Here is a 25,569-nt window from a genome sequence, read left to right as displayed (position 1 = left end):
GTACAGGTCTAATTTAAAAAATAAGTACATGTTTTATTTTGAGTCAACTACTAAAGTTTAATGTTATATTTACTATTAAATCAATTCTTTTGATTTTGTCAAAATAGTAAAGGGGAATTATAGAATGCACCTAAACCCAACTTTTTTCAAAATAAAGTGTTTATCAATTATTTCAATTTCTTTTTTTGCTATCAAATAACAGGATCCCAATAATTAATTTATACTGAACATGACACAACAGTAAGAATATTTGCAGAGACTTTTCCTAAGCAAGGCCACTATCACACTGGTAAAGGTACTTCTGATTAGACCACCCCAGGATAGAGGCATTTAGTTATCACACAATACTTTCAAATCCCAATGGCTGCAACTGAGATTATAGCAATAATCTCAGCCAAACATCACTGTTGTTTTTTGGTCAAAGACATAACTGAGGGCCACCCATAGCTTTCTGTCACCTGTCTTAGTATTGTTCTCTATTAGTGCAAATAATCAAGAAGCAACTCTTTCTAGGCAAAGGAGAGAAATCTTTTTGAATTGGTGTGATATTTACATCCTGTCCTTCTAAACAAACTATTCATAGGCATTTTTGATTCCTTCAGATAGTTGTTTAAAGTAAAGTAGCATTAGTTTTATTTAATCTATCAATGAGAATAGCATTTTTTAAAGGAATGTTTCTGCCTCCTCAATGCACCTTGAAATTGAGAAGGTAATGATGCAATAAATATGCACGGGGTAACTTCATTTAGAAAGAAGGGAAAAAAATGTTAAGAGCTATACCTCAACTTTATAGGAAAAGGTCATTAAAGACTTTGTATAAAAGAAGCAGAGTTGGACAGTGTTTTTTTGGAAAAAAAAAGCCAAAGAGAATCTAGGAAGATTAACAGTGGGTTCCATACCAAATAGAAAAAATGCACCCGGGGGCAGCTGGGTAGCTCAGAGTCAGGCCTAGAGATGGGAGGTTTTAGGATTAAAAAAAAGGTTAATTAAAAAAAAGAAAGACAAAATGCACCCAAGTACAAAACTAAACTGGATTAGGACATCTGTTTGTACCTAAAAGAAGTTAGTTGCCTTGAGCATCTAGGCTATATACTAATCCTTATACCAAAACCCTATACCAAGAATGTTATAAAGCTGAAAAAATTGGGTATCACCAAAAAACATTCCCAAAGAACAGTTAGCATTTGGTGCTGAGGAGAGGACTATATTATAGATAACCAAGCCATGAATTTCGTTTGTCATTCTCTATTTACTGATAGCCCACTACATGCCTCACTATGTCACATAAGTGACCCAGGATTCTGAAAGGTTTTATCAGTGGAATACAAGGAGGACCTATAAAACTGGAAATGTTGGAAGGGATTACATATCTGTCAACCAAGGACCTGTATTGTTAGGTCAGAAAAGCTCAAAATTAACTTGACTTCATGAGGATGAATTTTTGACATAATTCATAAAGACATGAACACTAAGGCTGAGAAAGGTTGTAACTTATGTAGGTGGAGGGGCTATCAACATTAAAAAATATCTGAAGCATCAAAGATACAAAGGAATTTTGAGGTATAGAAGGAAGACTATGAGGTAGTTCTCTTAAATCTGGAAAAAGGGCTTTCAATGGAAGAACATGAACATTTGTTTTTGGCAAGATAAGTCTTGTGCTTTTTTTAAACAACTTTTTTTTTTTTAAACAGTACCATTTGTCTTAGTATCAATTCTAAGATAGAAGGGCACCAAGGGCTAGACAATTGGGGTTATGTGACTTGCCCAGGGTCACAGCTGGGAAGTGTTTGAGGCCATATTTGAACCCAGGTCCTCCCAATTCCAGGCCTGGCTCTCTATCCACTGTGCCACCTAGTAGCCCCTTGCCTTGGGCTTCCTACAAAAATATGACCAACCAATAAAACTTTGACATTTACTTTTCTAAAAATTTCTTAGGGTATAGTGACAAAGCAGGTAATGAGGCCTGTTACTTCTTTAATATTATTTCCACTGATAAAATGGTCAATTTCTGATGCTGAATTTGACAATGCCAAAAAGTGCTGACCATAGGGTACTGGGCCTGAGGCCAGAAACGATATCATTGGTCACATGGACCAATTAATTCTTAGGGGTTATTTTACTGCCCTTTTAAAGAAAAAAATGAGTCTATTCTTCCTAGCAGGGACTTTCCAGTTTTAAATATTATTCCCATCACATCACATCTCAAAGCCACTCTTCATCATCCCTCTTTTCCTCCTCCTGTTTTCTAGGCTCTGATGAAGAGATGTTCTCCTTCTAAAGGCCAAACTTTTTACTCTTGCTCTCATATCACCCTCTTTAAACATTTTGCATCCTTAATTTATCCAAGTTAAATTAACTCCTTTTCCAGAACCTACAAATATGTCCAGATCTTGCACAGCTTTAAAGGTCAAAAAAATCTTCATTTTCTGGATCTATCAGCTCTCTCTCTGATAGCTCTTCTCTCTATTTTCGTAGCCTACAAAGGGTGGTCTATATTTATTGTCTATATTTCTTTGTCTCCTATTATAAGCCTATGCAATTTGGCTTATGAACCTACTGTTCAACTGAAACTTCTTTCAAGATATCAACTTTTCTAACAACCAAATTCAATAGCCATTCCTCATTCCTCATTCCTGGACCTTTCTTCAGTTTCTGAGATTGAGCCCTTTCTATTGCATATTCTCTCTTTTCTTTGCTTTCTTTTGGTTCTCTTCCTAAAAGCAGATAATGTCTTTTCTGTTTAGAATTCCCCACCAGCATTTGAGAAGTCATACTATTAAGTAAGGACTGTGTATATTTAGTTCTGCTTACACTGGATGATAATTATAAGAATAAAAATTGTGTACAACTTATACCAGCACACTTTCCACATGTAAAAGCTATTAATAGACATTCATGACACTGATTATTACAGTAATAAATTGTGAGGTCATCTCTAGGTCTGTACCACAAAGAGATGAAAAAAATGGGGTAAAGGATCTTATCTATACAAAAATATTTATAGCAGCTCTTTTTGTGGTGGCCAAAAATTGGAAATCAAGATGTCCATCAATTTGGGAATGACTGAACAAAGTGTGGCACATGATTGTGATGGAATACTACTGCACTATAACAAATGATGAGCAGGATGGTTTCAAAATAAACAAGAAAAACTTATATAAACTGTGCAGAGTAAGTAACCAGAATCAGGAGACTATTGTACACAGTATCAGCAATATTGTATGATGATCAACTATCAAAGTGTTAGCTATTCTCAGCAATACAATGATCCAAGACAATTCAAAAGGACTCATGACAAAGAATATTATCCATGTCTAGTGAAATAACTGTTGGAGTCTGAAGATTAGAACATACTATTTTTACATTTATTTTATTTGTGTTTCTATTTTTGAGTTTTGGGGTTTTATGAGTACTTCACTATGAGTATTTCACAATGATCAAAATGGAAATCTATTTTGCACAATAATATATATATACAACTCAGATTAAATTGCTTACCATCTCAGGAAACAGAGGCAGGGAGACAACTTGAATCTTATAATGTCAGAAAATGTATGTTGAAAATTGTTATTATATGTAACTGGGAAAATAAAATATTTAAAAAATTGTTGAGTTACATCATCCTAGCAGAAACAAAGCAGGAAGACCCTTCAAAACATTAATATATTGTTCAGGTAGGTGGTCACAATATCAGGACCCAATAATAAAGAGGAAATATAGTATAATTGGAAAAAATGGTGGATATGGAGTCAGGGCACATGGGGTAGAGTTCTTACTACCCATGTAACTCTGGCTAAACCATTCAACCTCAATCTGAGTTTTATCATTTTTAAAATGAGGGGTTTAAACCAGCTTGTTTTGGTTAATTTCGCTTATTTATTGTAGGGTTGTTTTTTAAAAACCCTTACCTTCTGTCTTGGAACCAATGCATTGGTTCCAAATATTGGTTCCAAGGCAGAAGAGTGGTAAGGACTAGGGGGTTAAGTGACTTGCCCAGGGTCACATAGGGAAGTCTTTCTTTTTTTTTTTTTAATTGGGGTAAGTGAAAAGCTCAACAACAAAGATTTAAATTACATTAATAAAAATCAAATAGGAGGTTTGGGCTAGATGATATCTAAATGACCCTTCAAGCTCTAAAGCTATGATCATCTGAAACAAAAATAAAATATTCCATCATGATAGGCACTGTGGTATGTGGAAATTCAATGTGGAGAAAAGGAAATATATTCCTTAGTTGAACTTCCTATTTTTAAAACAAAGCATTTAAGGCTTCCTGATCCAGCGAGAAGCCTTAAGGTAGGAAGATAGAAAAAGGATAGAAGTTCTGGATGCCGCAAAGGGCGTGAAGGAGCCAAGTTCGGGATGTCAAAAATGAGTCAGAGATCAGTTATTATTAATATCTTGGAGCCGCAGCCATGCTCCGATCAATGGACGTCACTGGAAGGCTATCTTCAGTCCAGAGATCCCAATTCAATACTTCACTGGTTAGAGGATGGTACAGCTCAGCTGGGAGAATGAATAGAGAATGCTAGGAAGAATTAGAGAATGCTAGGTATTAGGAGGCCTCAGGTAGAGATAGAGAGGAGAGAGAAAGGTAGAAAGACAGTGTAGAAAACCTGTGAGATTGTCCAAGAAGAAGAAGAGAAGGGAAAAGAGATGGCCAGGGCTCCCTATTTAATCTCTTTGATATGCAAATTACTCAATACATATTGATAAGTTACATAGTGTCTCAATACATATTGATGAGTTACATAGTGTATTGCCATTGGATAATTGCAAATTACAACAAGGTGAAGGTGGAGTTTTTATCCTCAGGTGAGTGAGACAAAGGGAAGTAAGGTTTCGCCCCCTAACTCCAGCCACACTGGAAACAGAGTTCATTGCCATGCGCAGAATGGCCATGTGCCCACACACAATCCTTGCCTCTTAATTATACCTATGGGCTGGACTGCTACAGCATTTATCTGAATTTTTTAATGGATTTCATTTGTGTAAGGGGTTCAATATCAGTCTCTTTAGGGACTTAACACAGTTACTAATTTTCAAAGGTGGAACCCAAGTCTTCCTGATCCTGATTCCTGGTCTAGATCTCTATCCGCTATGCTACTCTCCCTCTCCAGCCGAACAAAAGAAAAAACACCTAAAATGATAAACAGGTCATAAATTCTTTCCTGAGTCTTCAAAATGAATGGAAAACAATTTCCCCTCCATATCATATGCCAATGAGGAAAAGAGAATAAATCCTTAGGGAAGAAACTCATACTATCAAGATAATGGAAGGAAGGCTGCCCTTAGTTGAAGTTGCAACAGCTCTCTGGAGAGTGGTTTGCTTCTTTAGCAGTAATTGTGTGAGGCTTTGCCATCATCATTATCAGTCATAGCACTTGCCATCTAGGGTTTCTTTGCTGCCACCCAGAGGAAAATTTGAGCTCAGCTTCTTTCTGTTGCTGCTGTTTCTGGTAAGGGGCATCTTTAACTTCAGACCACTTAGGCTGTCTGTTAATAAGTTATTTAATGTTCTTTTGGATTCAAGCTGCCTAGGCTTCATTTTATTTATTTGCTCTCAGTGTCAGACCACCTGGATTGAGTGCTTGAGGGCTAGTCCTCACACTTCTCATTTGTCTTTTTTACCTAGGCATTATTTCTGAGTGGCACCAAAACGGTTCTCAAGTAGCCACTAAGAAACATTACCTTAACTTTTCCTCTGAAAGTGTCTTCAATGTCAAGAATTTATTTAAGCCTTACTATGCACCAGGTATTATGCTATGCACCATGAAATCAAAGAAAGGTAAAAATAAGATTCCCTGGCTTCAAAGAGTTTACACTCTTTTAGGGCAAATGATGTGCAAAACACACACAAGGAAATATGAAAGAGTAAATTTAAGGTAATCTCAGAAAAAACGCAGGTTGGGATGGGTTGGTGGGTGGCACCAAGACCAGGAAAGATTTCTTGAAGACGAGAGGATTTGAGATACTCCTGAAGGAATTCATAAGGAACATACAGGAAACAGCCAGAGAAAAGTCAGAAAGTTAGGAAATAGACACATGGTGTCATCTTCAGCTCTGCTCTTGTCTGAATCAGGGCAATGACTTTTTACTCCTTTCCCACACTAGTGGTAGGACATAGGATTCCTCTCATTATATAATTTTCTGAAGCTAGAGACAAATACATGAATCAATTCTTTGCAGTTCTTTTCAACTCTAAGTGTCTTGCCATTTCAACATTGTTAAGCCTCAAGGAGAGGCCAAACACAGGAATGAAGTGAGTAGGAAGGAGTGAGGAGAACAAATATAGAGTCCCCACTGGGATTCCCAGAACCCTTCCTCCCCAACTCCGTCATTCAGGATTATGAATGCATGGACCCAAAGATTTATATCTGAAACTCTTGGAGTTCTGTAGCAATGAAAAATAATGACAGGAGGAACAGGGAAGGTACAACTATGACTCACTCCTCAATAAACTCTACATAGGAAGACAAACAGGGTTCTTATGACTTTTTTAGGAGAAAACCAAAAAATCTTGCTCAAGCTCTCAATGCCAGTTGACATTTTAATTTAGGGAGATGTTTTATGATTGCTTATAGGAATTGTTATACCTATATCAGTTCATGAAATAAATGAGTCTAGGGAAAATAATGGGAATGGCCTCTTTAAGGTAGCACTAAACACAATTCCACATGTTCCTCCCCACCCCCTACCCCTCCAATCACAGCTAATTTAATCCTCTTTGCTGGTATGCATTATTTGCATTCCAATCATCCCACTTTAGCATTAGCCCCATTTCATCCCCTCTCATCTGGAGGTATCATAAAAATGTGGAGCTAGTTATCATTCCTTTACCTGAAGAAAAGAAAACAAGATACCACAATGAGCAGAATCTTTTAAAGAGCAAAAAAGAATTTGTGCCTGGACCCACTACCTCCTCAGAAACAAAAACCCAACAACAAATTAATAGAATTTGGTTTTCAATAGCCTTTCAGTAACTGTTATATGGAATGCTCAACCTCTCCCTAGCATAGTTCCCCATTCAGTCTCAAATAGCAAGAACATTCAGTCAAGGTTCACAAGGCCTGCTTCTTTGAATACTGCTACTTCTAGGAGAATGGAATAAGATGACTTTCCAGGCTTTCCAAATCCAAAGCAGACAGAGGCTCCACTGGGCTCACCACCTCTCTTTCTGGAAGAGGTGCAGAGCGACAGAGTTGTAATTTGCTGCCCCTCCACTCTTTCCCTGAAGCTTACATATATAAGCAAAAGGGGAAAGGTTAATTAATGCTTAGACTTCAGAAGGTAAACTATTACTCATTTCTTCCTTTTGTTTGTGTACTACCAAACACCATCTTGAAATCTTGCTCATCCAAAGTAACTTTTTAAGGGCAGGGTACTTCAATTGGGAGAGTTATGCCATTGTGAATATTTCTATTACTATAGTATAGGGAATTTTTTCAAGCTCTCCATAGCTGGAGTTACCCCATGTCTCCCACCCATTGTGTGCTAAAACAAAGGAATCAGAAAGCATAAGCAAGGGGGATAGAGAAAGGGTTAGTTAACTACAAGGAATCAAGAAACAAAAATCCCCATAGTGCTACATATACATGCAGTATCTTAGCATGCATACAATTGTCAGGCTACTAGGAAGGCGGTTGCTGAAACCCCAAATCTCATGCAGTGAAGCAAATTTAATTACTCAGACACAAAATAAAACATGGCAAAGAGCTCACTTGATTAAGGCAGTCCAACTAAGGAAAAATGCAATATGCATGTCTTGGAAACATATCCTGAACCAATAAGGGGTAAAAGAACTATTACATCATATTAAAAACAAAAAACAATTTAGCCTTTATATATACTTGTTTGTTTTTGTGTGTGTGTGTGCATACTTGTTGCTCATTGTGTTCCTCCAACAAATTACAATTACAATAGACTTTAAGATGTCAAAGGACACTCCTAATCTCCAGAAGCCTCTCCCATTATATCACACCCTCCTTCTGATCTAAGGGGACTTTCAGCTACTTAAGGGGCCAAATCTTAAAGTCTATTGTTAGTCTGGGATCAGTGAAGTAGGACTTTCCCTCAGGGAGGAAACTCTCATGTGACAAGGTCAACCTATGGTTTCTACCTCCAAACTAAATAAACTGGGGATCACCAAATTCCTCTAAGCTACAAGTTTGGGGACTTCTAGATTCCACGTTGACAAACCCCTTTCGCTAGAAAAAGAGTGATTTTTGATTATTTAATAGTTCTGTGTTTTTCTAAGTCAACAGGTAGAAGGGAGTGAGCAGCTGCCAGAAAAGAAGGCCTTTTAAAGCCATTTGCTAAGAGATAGAGGGAAAAAAAGACTAACTTGTTACAGGAGGCAGTACAGGGCAGAAATTATTAAACACACACACAATCCTGGAAATTAAAAAAATATATTCATTTTATCTGTCTAAGCAATGTATTATCCAAGTAAAAAAAGAAGTTACTATCTCACTGACGTTAGATTATTATGAAGCAAAAAATGAAACGATTTAAGACAATGGAATTGTTTTATGAAATGAAATTTATGAAAATGAAAACAGATTCAGATATATTTATACCATCTTTCACATTTCTTTAAATTTTACTAGCTAGAATTATATAAGTATAGTTCTGCATTTTTATCATTAATATTAAACACAATGTCCTTGGCTTATTCTACTATTATAATGAAGGTACTTCAGCAGATATGAAGTTTAATACTCTCATTTTGCAGATGAAGAAATGGAGGCTCAAGGAGAAGTTACAAGCCCAAGGCCACATTGTTTAGGTAAGCTCATTTAAGAAAAACAAAGAAATAAAAACTGTGTGTTTAGCAAATACTTTCTGCTGAATTTCACTAGAGTTGGTGTAAGTCAAACTAATTCTTACTCCCTTGCATGACCATGATCATGATCATTGCCTTAATGGGCTTGTTTTTTAATCTGTAAAATAAGGAGGCAGATTAAATAATGCTTAAAGTCCTTTGTAGTTGGAAATCTAAGAGTTATGAAAGATCAATATACTAACAAATTCGTTTAGGCAAAAAAAAAAAAATATATATATATATAAGGCATAAATTTGGCTAGAATGCCATTCTAAAACTTGGTTTATTTCTTACAGTTTTAAATGCTGCTTTAAAAAAAACAAAAACCCTTGCCATCTACTTAGAATTGATACTAACAATGACTTCCATGGTAGAAGAGCTGCATATAAGGGCTAGGCAATTAGTTTGTGAGTGAGGAAGTATGTGAGGCCAGATAGGAAACCCATGACTTCCCATCTCCAGGACTGGCTCTTTAATCCACTAAGCCACCTACCAGTCCTCCTAATGTTTCTTTACATCAAAACTTTTGTCAAAGAAGACCAGAGTCATCTCTCTCCCCTTCCCTTTCAATTTTATATTAAGATTTCTTTCTTGTAGGAAGTTTTTCATAACTAATCCCACAAGTTCTACAGGTTGCAAGCACAATGCACATTAATACTCCTCAGTTGCATCTTGGTTTGCACCCCTATATTTATTCCAATTAGGTGTTTGCTTTATCTTGCAGATCAGATTTTAAATTAAAGACTGAAAATACCTAATCTTTATTATGTACCTGTAGGCAGTCCACATACCACAAAGATTCCATTCTCTAGTAACATTAATTTGTAGTTTGAAACTAAAATCAAGTTAAAGGGAAAGGAGAAAGCCTCTTTTGTGAATTATAAAGAAAGAAGAGAATGATTTAGCACAGTTAAGCATAAGTGAAAAAAGATGAATTAAATGCAAAGAATATGCAATGGGATTTTCATTTTTTATTTAGTTGAATGAATTATACATACCGTAGGTGGTCTGCTGTTTAAAAAGATGCAGGGAGAAGAATGATAGATAATACACAGATTGCAATAATATCATACAACCATGAAAAAAAAAACCCAACCCAATCTGCCTCTTTTGGTCAAAGACAGAAACCAGTAACACTTACTTTATCAACAATTTCAAAATTCAATAGATGTGCTCTTGCATAGAGACAAATGACAGACATAAATATAAATGAATATGAATGTCATGCTTCATAGAACAAAATGAATTAGTAGTTAGTCCTCGAATCAAAGGAAGTGTATTACTTAGCAATTTCTCAAAGAGCAAACTCTATTATTGACAATATCTACAATTAAAGAATGATGTAAATATATTTGAAACATTTTCATATCAAATTTCTACTAAACATAAAATAGATGGAATTAAACTGGAGGAGTAATGCTAATGAGTAAGGGGATACTGGATATCTATAATAACTTTAAAAATGAGAACTGGGACATATTTGGCAACTGGTTCCATATAAAATCTCATATCAAAAATAAGTAAGTGAAAGATTCAACTAAAAACCTTTGAATAAACAGGTAAAATATTGGATATGAAAGAATCGACATATAATAGGATTCATACTTGAAATTTATAATGAGAACAACAGGAAAGATTATTTTACAATTTGGACCTTTAAGTTCCTCTGTGGCATTTCGAAGTTAGATAATAAATTGATCTCTGACATTAATATCAGTGACTCTATCTCTATATTGGCTACCAGGTGGTACACTAGATAAAGTACCAAATCTGTAGTCAGGATGAAATGAATTCAAATGCAGTCTCAGACACTGGCTTGGGCAAGTCATTAAATCTGTTTGCCTACATGCCATCATCTGTAAAATGGGGATAGTAATGGAACCTACCTCCTAGGCATGTTTTGAAAATCAAATGAGATAACATTTTTAAAGTGCTTAGCATAGCACAAAGCCTGGCACATAGTAGGTGCTATATAAATGCTTGCTATTATAATAATTATTTTTTCATATTCTCACTAAGATACTAGTTTAAAGAGAAAGCAAGAGAAAAACCAAAGTCAATAAAATATAATTTCTGACAATGAAAATTTGGAGTAACATTCAAACAAAAGTTTTAAGTTTAGATATCAATAGTGGTTATGAAAAAAATTAGTTAACCATTTTGATGAAAACATGTATTATAAAATATATGGGGGAGGGATACTTGGATTCACTTAATTTACTTTTTAATTGTCTACTAAATACTAAGCACTATGACAAGTACTGGCAACATAGGTATTCCCTTCCTTTAAGGAACTTATATTCTAATAGATGTTACTATTATAGAGAATGGGAAAATAAATGATTAAAATGATTTGGCAAGTGAAAAGAATTTAGAAGATGGTCTGATGGATAAAAAATATTTTATGGCAAATCAAGAAATCCATGAGATGTTATGCAAGAATGGAATGAAAAAGTATCAATAAATGAAATATCCAAAATTAATCTTTATATTTAGTATCACAAAGATAATTTTAAAACATCTATTTCCTCTATCTAGCACTAACAAGTTTTAAGGATAAAAATCCTTAAAACACACAAAAAAAATAAACTTAATTACAACTAAACTTGGGGGAACAAAAGTATAAATTCAAAGCATGAAAGAGAAATTTACATTTTCCTCAGGAATAAGACAATATATTTCATGGATGCTTTAAAAGATGAAATAATAATACTCTTATTAGCTTCCTCTTATTAGAGGAAATTTGGTGTCATGTTAAAAGAACAACAGATGATCGAAATCTGAATCTACATGGCACTACAGAATTACAATATAAGAAATCTTTGGGCTCATTTTGCCCCTTGTCTCCAGTGAAGAGAATCTCTTAAACCAATCAAGCAGTTAATAATTAAAAAAATTTTTCCCAGTGTTTCAGAAACCTTATAGTATATTCTTCTTTATAGTTGTTTAATAACAGCATAATAATAATCAGATATTATAATCAACTTTAAAATATAACACTGGAATCAAGATTATAAACTAATACTGAAACCATTTATTACTGAAACACATGTAAAAGAAGCTCTTTGACTACATCCCAAACCATTTAAATGTCTGAGTGTGAGAAATTTAAGACATTAAAATAACAGAGCCCAAATGATTTTCCTACACTCTATGTCTGAGTATGCCATTTTCCAATTCAATAAACTCCAGTTGCCAGCTCTCTATTTCTGCTAGGATCATATATAAGCTTTTCTTTGCCTAGAAGGTCCTAAATTACCTTAAGAAACATTATTCCTCTTCATTCATTCTACAAGCACGATGTTGATATTTGTGGACTATTAAAAAGCTTTTGATTACATAGAGCAAAATTCTGTATTAAAAGATTTCCTCAGTATTTTTAATTTCAAGGATATTAAGGGTTAAATTGAATGACCTTTTATTGCTTCAAATTTCAATGTTCTAGAATTCATATTGGTGAGAGAATGTATTATTAGTTTCATTTTACTTAATAGATACAGAAGTTTTTTGGGAAAAAAATGATTTACTCTAATAAAATGTTGAGAAGCATATGACAAAAAAAATGCATGAATCTTTAAAAACATTAACAATAGAAATACTTTGTCTTAAAACTCTAATTATTTAGGGGCGAAAAGCCAAGGAGACATATGCTACCCAAGGTGATTTCCATTGTCATTGAGAAGATCTAGTACAGAATCCAAATAGAACAGGGATTCCTTTTCATGGTAAGGAGCTCCAGGTGCTCATGATGGGGTTAACAATGTGTTGATTGTATCGAATTCTGGAGCTAGAAAGAACTTTCCAAAATGGGATACACAATCAGTCAATAGCATAACAAATCTGAAGAAGAATGTCTTTTATCAAGACTAGGGAACAGTTAGTTGGATAGACAACTTAAAAGCTTACCCATCACTGCATATATTTTGGATAGACACTTCCTAGCTTTATGACCCTGGGCAAGCAGTTAACTCCACTGTCAACCCATACTGCTCTTCTGCCTTAAAAACAATACACAGTCTTGATTCTAAGATGGAAGGTAAGAGTTTAAAAAAAATTGCTTCTTTTTATGTCACTTGTACAAGCAATATAAATAGGAACAGATGCAGGACATACCAAGAACAGAGCAAACAACTATTCTATCATTGAAAAAGCTAGAAAAACTTCCTAACATATGTGTTCAGAGGAGATATGAAAAGAGAATATCCTCTTATGACCCATTCTGTGCTAAAGAAAAAAGGTTGGGATGTTATGACATAGCTAAAAGAACTGCCCAAGTCTTCAAGAGGTTGTTAAGAAGGCTCTCAGCATAGGAGAGATGAGAATGACCCCTAACTTCCTAGGGCCACAGTCAGAGCCAGAAGGGCACTCAAAAGTCATTTCCAGTAAGAACCCCTCATTTCAGATGAGTACTTGAGTCTAATCCCGGGAAGGAATGTTTATGGGAAAGGGGGGGTGGTACCCCAATATACCAGGCATTTAGTACCTTGGGAAAAAGTGAGACTGGTATAGTAATAATCTGACCAACGTGAAATCCCTTGTCTTTCCTTGGCTATATATGCACACTTTGGGGCAAAAATAACTTTCACTTTAAAATGAAACTGAGAATCCTTAATCCTCAAACTTAGAAACCTTAAAAATATTTGAAGAGAATTTCTTTTACCACCATTAATAGTATAACTATGAAAAGATTTTATAATTTTGGATTTTTAAAATGTGGTAAAATTAGAAGCTGAAGAAAGTGATAAATGTGGGACAAAATCTAATTGAGAAAATGAATGAAATGAGAAAATAAACTCTGCATTCAAACAGTACGTTTCTTAGCTAATAATGTAAAGCGACCAGTTTTAAATCAACATAAAGATCTAAAGACAGTCTTAGCTCTAAGCCTATATTGGCCGAAATCTTACAGCTGAAAACAGGCTCACTTGCTATAAAGGACAGTCAACACCTATTCACTCCTTCACTCATATTCTGTTCTCCTGTATACCTCTGCAGATCAGTTCTTCAACTCTAGCATATCCCCACATAAAAATGCTGGAATATATTCTGACCCTCAAGAGGAGGAAATAATAAATAAGGCTACTGCTTTTTGTTAAAGACAACTGTTAAGGAATAAAGATTTCCAATGTCTCAAATTCCATGATTTAGACATGTTGCTAGAATGGCCCTCAGAACATTATAATGTATGTGTACCACTTTCCTAACAAGCCCAGATCATATACTGCTATAAACAACTGCAGTTATGCAAGAGATAAAGAAAAAATTAGCCAAAGAAAAAATAACGACTTATTTCATATAGGTAAATTCAAATCTGCATTTTTAAAACTATTTCCTATGTAAAATAACAAAATATATAAAGATAGAAAAACAATCTCTGACCTCAAGAAGCTTACCTTCTATTGGAAGAATATAAAAGGTACACGGATTAAATGAATATAAAGACTATATTAATTTAAAAAATTAAATTCAAAGAGGGAGAGAGAACACTAAAAAGAGTAAGTATCAGGAAAGAGCTCATGTAGAAAGCTGCACTTAGTTGGAAACTTAAGAAAGCTCCTAGAGGTTGAGGTGGTTGGAGGGTGGGAGGGGAACAGGAGAGACAGACATCCTATACAGAAGGCACACACAGTGACCATAAATGGAATGTTATACACAGTAAGGAGATCAGTTTGCCTGGAAAATAGAGGGGCGGAAGAGTAATACTGACTGGAAAAATAAGATGAAAATCTATGAAAAGTCCTTTGGGATTATATTAACTAATAGAAACAATGCAAAACAGGTCAGATCAAAGCTATGAAATGCATATACTCTATTCCAGACTGCATGTCTCAGGTGGAGAAAAAGTGTGAATTCCTGAATATATTTGTCAAGTGGGGTGGCAGGGGATGTTGGGTGGGAAAGTAGGCACTAACAGAAACTAATTTACACTAAATTATTTTGGCAGCAAAACAGCTTGTGCTATCAGCTAGGGGTAATTGAGCATTTATCTTTTCAATTATTAACCTTTCCCTAAGTAAAGGGGGATCAGTTAGGGGAACCAGGGAGGAGCGAAATTTCTAAAAGATTATCAATACTTTGTAAAATAAAGATATAAAGAAGTTATGATTGTTTTTAATGTGAAGGGGGGAAAGGATTGAAAAGGGAAACAGGCGGAGTCAACATGGCAGCTTAGCAAGCAGCAAAAGTTCAGACCTCGTGGAAGACCCTTCCTTAACCAATACAGACTGAGTGCTCCTAGGGCACCAAAATTCAATCTAAACAACAGGACAGAAGCGGGGAACCCTCCTTCTGGACTCAAAAAGGTATGTACCCCAAAAGCCGGAATCAAAGAACTCAGGGCTAAGGGGAAGGCAGAGGGTAGGTCCCAGGACCCCTCCCCCACAACCCAGAGGGCTGAGCCCCCAGCAGCAGCAGGAACCTCTGAGCAGGCAAAGGGGCTGGTTTGCAGGGTCTACCTTGTGAGCAGAGGGGCTCTGGGCTCGGAGCATCCAGCTTGGACAGCGGGGAGGAAGCCAGGGAGAAATGGGCCATGGCTGGGTCCCTCCTTCGGGCTCCATTCTCACCATTGCCTCGGGGCACATCCAGACCAATCCAGTTAAATATAATCCCATCAGAACTCCTCAGAGTTTAGGAAAGCAGGCAAAGGCACTTGCTGACAGCTGAGAAGCAGCTGGAGAGAACTGGAGAGAGCCTGGGTGGCCCAGCCTTCCAGGAGCCTTCAGAGCCTCAGAGCTTCATACCACATACAACCCAGCCCAGTTGAACTCAATCCAATCAAAAGCCTCCAGAGGACAGGGAAGCTAACATTCTTCCCCTAGAGATTGTACCAAGAGATCTGACAAAGCTCCAAGAGGGGAGACTGACAGCCCCAAAACCAAAACAAAATGAGAGGAGCAAGAGCACAGCTAAATACGGGGAGCAAAGAAGGGGTAAACTTGAGCAAACAACAGAAAAAGAAAGAAATTACAATAGACAGCTTCTGCACAGGTAATGAGCAAAGAGCGAATGAAACAAAGGGGGAGGACTCAGCAAAGGAAAAATCAGAAATCCCAGCGAATTGGATACAGGCTTTGGAAGAACTCAAAATGCAATTCAAAACACAATTAAGGGAGGCTGAAGACAATTGGGAAAAGAACTTAAAAACTAAGATAAGTCACCTGGAAACAGAAAATACTGTCTTGAAAGCCAAAATCAACCAGCTGGAAAATGAGGCAAAGTAGATGAAAGATGAGGCAAAGCAGATGAAAGATGAGGTGAAGAAGATGAAAGATGACCTCCAAAGAAAATCCGACCAAAAGGAAAAGGATGACCAAAAAACTAAGGATGAAATCCAGTCTTTAAGAACCAGAATACATCAACTAGAATCGAGAGACCTCACAAGGCAGCAGGACACTATAAAACAAAACCAAAAGAATGAAATTTACAAAGAGCTAAATCAATTGTACAAAAAATCAAGCCATTCTCCAACTGATAAATGGGCAAGGGACATGAACAGGCAGTTCTCAGCCAAAGAAATCAAAACTATTAAGAAGCACATGAAAAAGTGTTCTACATCTCTTATAATCAGAGAGATGCAAATCAAAACAACTCTGAGGTATCACCTCACACCTAGCAGATTGGCTAACATAACAGCTATGATAAGTAATAACTGCTGGAGGGGATGTGGCAAAGTAGGGACACTAATTCATTGCTGGTGGAGTTGTGAATTAATCCAACCATTCTGGAGGGCAATTTGGAACTATGCCCAAAGGGTGATAAAAGACTGTCTGCCCTTTGATCCAGCTATAGCACTGTTGGGCTTGAACCCCAAAGAGATAATAAGGAAAAAGACTTGTACAAGAATATTCATAGCTGCACTCTTTGTGGTGGCCAAAAACTGGAAAATGAGGGGATGCCCTTCAATTGGGGAATGGCTGAACAAATTGTGCTATATGTTGGTGATGGAATACTATTGTGCTAAAAGGAATAATAAAGTGGAGGAATTCCATGGAGACTGGAACAACCTCCAGGAAGTGATGCAGAGCAAAAGGAGCAGAAACAGGAAAACATTGTACACAAAGACTGATACACTGTGGTACAATCGAAGGTGATGGACTTCTCCATTAGTGGCAATGCAATGTCCCTGAACAATCTGCAGGGATCTAGAAAACACTATCCACAAGCAGAAGATAAACTGTGGGAGTAAAAACACCGATGAAAAGCAACTGCTTGACTACAGGGGTGGAGGGGATACGACTAAGGAGAGACTCTAAATGAACACTCTAATGCAAATACCAACAACATGGAAATGGGTTTGAATCAAGAATACATGTGATGCCCAGTGGAATTGCGCGTGGGCTATGGGAGAGGTGGTGGGAGGCGGGGGAGGGAAGAAAAGAAAATTATCTTTGTTTCCAATGAATAATGTTTGGAAATGAGCAAATAAAAATTAAAAAAAAGAAAAGAAAAGAAAAGAAAAGGGAAACAGTTTCTTTATGTGTCATATGGCAAAGTGAAAGATGGAGAGAAGGCAGGGTATGAAGGGAGAGACAGAGAGGCATAGGGAAACCTCAAAACTCCACAGGGAATAAGACAATACAAGTAAAAACGGTACAGAAAAGTAACATAATTCTAGTCTCCTTTTCCCCTTCAATGATAACCTATATCTTTATACTGGTACATGTTCATCTAAGCAATCTATTAGGTATCTTTTTCAGGTGTTAGCTACTCCATACCCAGGATTAGAAATCTGTGGAAGAAAAAAGTAGTAATAAAGGGTTAAATTGATCTTTCCTTATCCAAAGTGGTCCTGATTTTTCAGACTAGATATATCCCTAAGATATCTGGGACATCTATAAATCAGAAGACCCTTTTTATACATTCTAACACAAGGTTATGGTTTACTTTTTAACTCAATGATTTGGAAAATCATCCTTAAATTTAACATCTTAATCAAAAAGAAGCATCAAAGGAGAAAAGATCAATGAGGCCTGGCAAAGCTAATTCCACTGGAAATTAGAAGTCCAAATTCTCAAAGTAACTTTTAACTGTCCAGAAGTAGAATGAGCAAAGCACTCAAAAACCACATTTCCCAAATGGTTCTCTACTGTAAGAGATACACATTAAGACACTCCTAGAAATGGTGAATTGCTGAATTTCTCTGAAGTTTTGAAGTAAAATTAAAATATGATACAAAGTACAGGTTTATATCTGAGTATTAAGGCCCAGATGCATTAACTGGACAAAACTACAATTTCATGAGTAAATGTAGGGTAGAAATAAAATCGCCGTTTCTAAGATGCAATATCTGGCTGCTTACAAACAATGTGTGGGCAGCTCAACCTAGTCTCCTCATTTATTATGAGCAGAGAACAATGGCCACCCAGGAAAGTGTGGACTGTTCAGACTCTTATTTGTAATAAGTAATCACAGGAGCAAAGAAAAAAGATTCAGCCAGGCTGGGAAACAAAATATAACAGGAAGATAAAAGACCCCAAATCATCTCTGCTGTGGGCTATGCTGAGTTCAAGAAGCCTTTGTTTTCAGAATTTTCTTTCCATTGCCTGAAGCATGTTTCTAGAGTGTCTGGTCTGAGATTTGTTAGCCTATTCACCTCTGAAGGCTCATCTATGGAAAGATAATATACCCTAGATTATGTGATCATTCTACCAATGGCATAAACAATTCCCTAGAGTCCAGCCCAAAGCAAAATATGAACATACAACTCATGAACCATGAATCTAAGAATTGGAAATGCTGGTGAAAAGGCCCACCAAAGAAGAAATGGAAAAAAAACCCAGCGCTGATGCTAAACACCCCTAGGTAGATATAAGGTCTAAGGTGTTTTAAAACAAGAAGTTTCTCAATATTTGAAAGTGAGCTTTATCACAAAGCAGCCATTTAGACGTAAACTTCGAGGAGCTCAAAATTGCTAACGTCACTGATCTATCTTTATTCCCTAGCCATTGAGAATTTCTATGGAGTATGGCTCATATATCTATATTCCTCTTAAAGTAAGTCTTAAGGAAATTTTTCATCAACTTCTAAAGACTAACATCCACCTCCCCTTCCCTCATATCTGTTCACAAATTACTAAACCTAAGATTTTGTAAAAGGGGTATTTCTTATGCCCAGGAAAAATAGCAACTGAGACACAATACAAAGTTAACATAAAAATCAAGAGGAAAAAAGCATTTTTGAAGTAGAAGTCATAGTCATTCCCCATAATGTCAAAATGCAGGCTAAGTAGATGGAATGAGAGATTTTGTGCAGATCCTGCTTTTCTGGAATGCAAGACAGTATCTCCCTAGGCACTGAGGAGCTTTTGGGGGGAGGGGGGGAGGGTAAGGGAGGGAGACAGGTAGCTGAAAATTTACAAGCACAATAATAAATATCCATAATATGAGCTCCTGAAAAAAATAAACAAATGCCTCATTCCTCAGTTTCACATTCTAAGAAACAAACATGCATCTTACCCCAGAGATGTCTGCTACCCGATGGATAGGCACTTCCTTCTTGCTATGTAATCCTTTCCCATTCTTAATAGCTCTGTTGAAGAAGGAAAAAAAACAACAACAAAAAAAACCCCATTAAGAATAAAAATCAAGATGGGAAGGTATAGAAGAGAGGGGGAAAGGGAGATGTCACTTGCAAAAAATACATTGTGTGGTACTTAATAGCCAGTATGTGCAAGAGAATTGGGTAGGGAAGGAAAAGAGATATGTGCCCTTGCTTTTTCTAATCCCAATTACCAGCATTCAACTGATAGTTCCCCCTAAATGTGTATCTGATAATCAGAAGGAGCTTTTGTATTTGTTTCAAAATTAAATGGCATTGTTCCAAGCACAAAAGAAAAAATCAGTTGGAAGAACACACTAGTAAAAACTATAAGTAATAATTTTTAAGGGCTTAATCGCACAAAACATTTTAAAATGCAAAATATGTAAGTATTGTTAAAATTGTAATAGAAATAAGTACCTTCCTGGTAAAAAAGCTGAAGTGCTCTAAGTAAAGCAGTTATAAAGAAAAGTCATTAAATGGAAGAAAACAATTAACAGATGCTACAGATTTGACACCAAGCCCAATTTTCAATTCAGTCTAAAGCTGTAGTTACCACAGTGTAACAGAACACCACTTCTTACTATGCCTTTATGTTTCAGTTCTTTACTTTTTAATCTTGTCCAGATCCCATGAATATTCAGAGACCTTCTAGCTTACATACTTAATATATCTCAAAATCTTTCTCAGTGTCTGGTAAAAACAAATCAATAAACTTTAGAGTCACTTTTAATTGTCTAAAATTTCACCAAGTTCTCTGGGAAATAAATATTAAAAGAAGACCATCTCCAAATATTATATTATGACATGTTAGTTTATAAAATTATGATTGTCTTAGATACCCAGGATTTATACTAAATGAATATGACAAAACAGAAATTAAGGAATGGAGTATGTAGCATATCTAAAAGATGGGATAGAATCACAGCAAGAATATAGGAAAGAATAGATGGTAGCCCAGGTAGGGTGACTCCAGTGGGGAGGTGTGGAGCTGGAGACAGGTAAGTGGCTGATGGGTTACTTGAGAATGTAATTTGTCTATTTCACAGTTTAATCCAAGCAAAGTGAATGAAAAAATCTTGGGCTTAACAAAATTGCAGACAGAGGTCATTTTCACAAAACATGGAAAGCTGGGGCAGGTAAAATCAGGAGGAAAAGGCAAACTTGGCTACAAAGCCAGATGGTGGGAAAGGGTTAGTAATTTAATTACTGGGTCTGTGAAATGAAATCATGGAGAGAAAAATAAATACAATCCCTTAGTCTAAAAATCCTGTATCTGATGACAGACTTCTTTGACCTTTGATATTTTTTCCAGAATATCTTTGAATAATCCTGAATAACATTGGCTACAACATTGGGGAAAGAACAAGGCAACAAAAAGAAACTCCATTCTCCATTTGTAGGTGTATTTAGTAATTGCTGTATTCAATTTTTAAATTCAGATATAAAAAAATAAAAATTATTCTAAGGACGGCAGGACCCCATTTCTTGTTATTTCATTGCAGTGAGTGGGAGTTTGATGCACTTTGGCAATTGGACCCCTCCCATGGGAAATAGCATGGACTCCTAAAAAGAGCATTAAAAAGGTGTCCTAAAAAGGGACACCAAGGCTCACATCCTACATTGGGCAACAACAAGGTCTCACCCAATAGACTTCAATTTACTTATCAATAAGCTAAACTGGAAGAACATACACAAGCCCCATACCTAAAGAACTCATGGAGAAAAGAGAATAAAGCACAAAGGAGCAGAGCCTGAGAAGACAAGGTAGACAGTGACCTGACAACTAAGACTAAAGACTGAGCAGGGTCAAAGAAATAGGAACTCAAGGAGGATATGTCCAGGAGTCAGGAATAAGGGAAAGAGGAAGGAGAATTCAGGTGGGGAGGTGACAGTGTTAAAGAATGGGAAGACTAGATGGGGAGGAAGGTAGAAAGAAAAAGCCTGAGGAAAAGAAATGAGAGCAGGAATGAGCCTGCTAGCTAAGATAAGAGAAAAACTGAAATAGACATTAGACAATTAGATCTATAACAAGGATTTGTGCTTGTGAAGTGTCTAAAATTTGTACTCAGGGCTAGAAGAGGCAAAAATTTTCAATAAAACAATGCTCAATCCCATATAGAGTTCAATGTCTCAAATAAGGATTTAAAAGAAAAATTGATAAAAATGTGTGCATGCTAAAAAATGTTATGTGATATGGAGAAAGGGGAAGATAGTCTTGGACTTTGATGGTAGAATCACAAGCTATAGGAGGGAAGTTAGGGGGAATGGCTTTTTTCTCACTAAAAGGAAAAACTTTCAAAAATTTAGAACTATGAAACAAATATGCTAAGATATGGTATAGTGTATGGTAGTTGAGTGATCTATTACAGATTAGAAGGTCAATGATTTGGAGCTAGAAGAGACCTTAAAAGGCCATATAGGCCAATCCACTTACTTTACAAATTAGAAAACAGATCCAAAGAGAACAAGTGATTTATTTGAAGTCATGCAATAAATAGCAAAACCATAATTTGTCTTGAGACCTTGCATCATAGAAGTTCAAGCCTTTCCTTGTGAAAAACCATAGACTTTTGAAAAAAGCACATAAATACAGAGTTGGATTTGGGTCCTGTATCTAATATACAGAGGACATCTGAATCAGGGTAAAGAATGAATTAAATGGCTTCTGACTTTTCCTTTACCTCTGAAATTAAAGTACAGACAAAAGGTTCAAGTTTAGAGATAATAGATAGGAGTTGGGCAATAGTGTCAATATTTTCATTCATGGGGTGTAACACTATGAATACCTAAATTTTTTCCCAAACAGGCCCATTTCTTAATTACCAGTGAATGGTCTTATATGTCTAGAAGTGATGAAATGGGTTAGTTTGGCTGCTTGTTTTTTTTTTTTGCATCCCCAGTGCTTATTAAGGTATCTGGCATAATGAAGCACTTAAAAATATTTTCCCATTATTTGATTCAATCATTTGAAGAATTAAAAACATCAGAGGACAATAAAGAGATACATAGTGAGTGTGAGAGGGATAGGACATGTAATAAAGAACTTCAAAAAAGAACCAAACCAAGTCATCAGGAAAATAAATGACAGAAAAGTTGTAGTGTGGTGAGAGCAAGAGAGAAGTGGTAGACAGGTCGTGTACTTCAGAGATAATGTCATACCGTCAAGAAAAGCAAGAAAGGATGCCATCCTATTAGGTAGAGCAAGTGTAGAAAACTAACACAAAGATATAGACAAGAGAAGCACTGGATGGGCAGTTATGATAGGTATCTATTTGTGTTATTGGAGGGCATATCCAAATTGATGAGAATCCAGTTCTATCTGAGTAATATTCTAGAAAAATGCAGTTGAAACTTATACATGAAAGTTAATACTTTCAAATAATTCCTTCCTATTTATTTCCTTTGCAAACAAAATAACTTCTTACTTTCATGTCAAATCTTATGGATGATTTATGGTTATAATATACTTTCTAGAAACTGATTATTCAGATTGATTATTGACAATTCTATTATTCAGATAAAATGAGAATGATTAATTCTAACGTAAGCAAAATGAGGTTCACATTGGTTAAATAACTTAGATGAGATTGCATGTCAAAATAAGGTAGAATCGGACAAAAACCTGGTTTTCTGAACTGTAGGTCTGTGTAATCTCTATTATACTACACCACCTCCTAAAAAGAATCACAAATAAAAACCATACCAAAGACTGCTCCAAATCACTAGTATGAGAAATCTAAACCAAATTAGCTTCCAGATTCAACCTCAAACACAGCAAATTGGGGAAAAAAAAGACAAAAGATGAAAAAAAGTCAATATTGAGGAGGGGGAAAAGACACTAATATGCCAATTGTGGAGCATTAAATCAGTACAACTATTCTGGAAAGCAATTTGGAATCATGCTAAGAAAATGCCTAAAATGTTCATATTCTTTGATTCTAAAACCATGCTGCTAGGAATGTCAGGCATAACGGATAGAAAGAAAGGTTCCCTTAAAGCCTAATCTATTTATAGTAACAATTTTTATAGAGGAAAAGAACTAGAAGCAAAATAGATATCTATTAAATTGCCAAACAAACTGTGGTAGAGTATTTTTGTTATTTAAGAAACAATGACGAATTTAGAGAAATCTGGGAAAACCAGTATGAACAGGTGTAGAGTAAATAAGTAGAAAATTTTAAACACAATGTTTAAAACTTCCTTCTCTTGGCAGCTAGGAAGTATATTAGATAGAATGCCAAGTCTAGAATCAAGAGGAACTGGGTTCAAATCTAGTCTAAGACATTTCCTACCTATGTGATGCTGTGCAAGTCACTTAATCCCAATTACCTAGCCCTTGACTCCCTTCTTTCTTAAAATTCATACTAAGACAGAAGGTAAGGGTTGAAAAAGAAAAAGAAAAAAGAAAGCATATATGTACATATATATTTTGGGGGCAGTTAGGAAGTTCCCAGAGCCTGAATGTTCTTCTGCCTTGGAAACAATACTTAGCAATTCTAAGGTAAGGTAAGGGTTTTAAAAACAAAAAAAGGGGGCAGCTGGCTCAGTGGATTGAGAGACAGGCCTACAGACAGTAAGTCCTAGGTTCAAATCTGACCTCAGACATTTCCCGGCTGTGTGACCCTGGGCAAGTCACTTGGCCCCCACTGCCTAGTCCTTACTACTCTTCTGCCTTGGAGCCAATATTGGCTCCAAGACAGAAGGTGAGAATTTAAAATAAGTAAATAAAAACAAAAGCAAAACAAAACAAAACCCCCTATTTCTCTCAGCTTTTCCTTTGACTCTTCCTCTCATTTCCTTTAACCGCATGGCTGTAATGTACTCTTCTCTCTTCTCTACTTCATAAAACTTTCTTTTTTCTTTTCTCTACTCTGTTGAAACTTTCCCCTACTTAGTGCTGTCTCTTTCCTTAAATATACTACATTTCATTTATATTTAGTCAGTATATTCTTGTAAATGTAGATCCTATTTGCTCTAATAAAGTATAAATAAGAATATATGAGAATAAAGTTTAAATTGTTCTTAGTATCAATATGTCCCAGTATCTGGCACACAGTACATATTTAATAAATAGTTGCTGATTGAAAGGTGTAAAGAACAAAACCAAAATTAAAATGAGCTTAGTACTGGGTAAATGTAACATCTAAACTTGTCCCCCCAAAACAAAAAAGAAATTATACCTACTTCCTAAATCTCTTTAAAGAAGAAGAGGTAGGGGAAGGAAAGAGAGGAGGAAGAAAACATGGATTATGTAACTATGGAAAAATATTCTAAAAAAATAAAAATAGTTTAAAAAACAGTAATAACTTACTCCTTTAGGAAGTTGAAACAAAACTAAAAACATTTTTTAGAATTATATCAACATGTAATTGGAAAAAACATTAATTAAAAGATTTTTTAAAAAAGAAAGCATAAAAGACTCAAATCCTTACCATTTTCACTACATAGACAAGTATATGGATTCACAGGTCTGGATCAAGGATCCTTTAAAGGATCCTTTAAAAATAAATAAACAAACAAACGAATGAATGAATGAATGAATGAATGAATGAATGAGCAAGCAAGCCAGCAAATAAATAAATAAATGACCTAAAAAAGAAGAGGTATCAGATTGGCCCATATGATAGTAAAAGAAAGTGATAAATGTTGGAAAGGATATGGCAAAATTGGGACACTAATGCATTGTTGGTGGAGTTGTGAACTGATACAACCATTCTGGAGGGCAATTTGGAACTATTCCCAAGGGGCTATAAAACTGCCATTACCCTTTAATCCTGATACCACTACTGAATCTGTATACTATAAGATATCATAAAAAGGGGAAAGAATCAACAATATTTATTTTTTATAATATATCTTTGTATGTAATATACATCTTTTTGTAGAGGCAAAAAAAAGAAATGGAAGGAATGTCCAATTGGGCATCAACTGGAGAATGGTCAACAAATTGTGGAATATGTTGGTGTCTGAATACTATTGTGCTACAAAAAATGATATGCAGGATGATTTCAGACAAAACTGGAAAGACCTACATGAACTGATATGAGTGAAATAAGGAGAACCAGGAAAAAATTGTACACAATAACAGCAATATTGTACAATGATCAACTATGAAAGACTTACCTAACCTCAGCAACATAATGATCTAGAACAATTCTGAAGATATTATGATGAAGAATGCTATCCAACTCCAGAGAAAGAACAAT

The 25,569-nt window shown here is 35.7% G+C and overlaps 1 protein-coding gene across 2 annotated transcripts in view; it reads right to left on the bottom strand.

Annotated features, from left to right (window-relative positions):
* Positions 1 to 25,569, bottom strand: part of SND1 (staphylococcal nuclease and tudor domain containing 1) — a 547,109-nt gene that overhangs the window by 204,240 nt on the left and 317,300 nt on the right. For both annotated transcript variants that reach the window (XM_001366193.5, XM_056799670.1), the window contains exon 14: positions 19,279 to 19,351. In XM_001366193.5, coding sequence (XP_001366230.2) covers positions 19,279 to 19,351 — 73 coding nt within the window. The remainder of the gene's footprint in view (positions 1 to 19,278; positions 19,352 to 25,569) is intronic.

The sequence above is a fragment of the Monodelphis domestica genome, chromosome 5 (genome assembly GCF_027887165.1).
Source record: "Monodelphis domestica isolate mMonDom1 chromosome 5, mMonDom1.pri, whole genome shotgun sequence".
Classification (NCBI taxonomy): Eukaryota; Metazoa; Chordata; class Mammalia; order Didelphimorphia; family Didelphidae; genus Monodelphis; species Monodelphis domestica.
The sequence above is the reverse complement of the archived record's forward strand: the minus strand, read 5'-3'. Positions and strand labels throughout refer to the sequence as shown.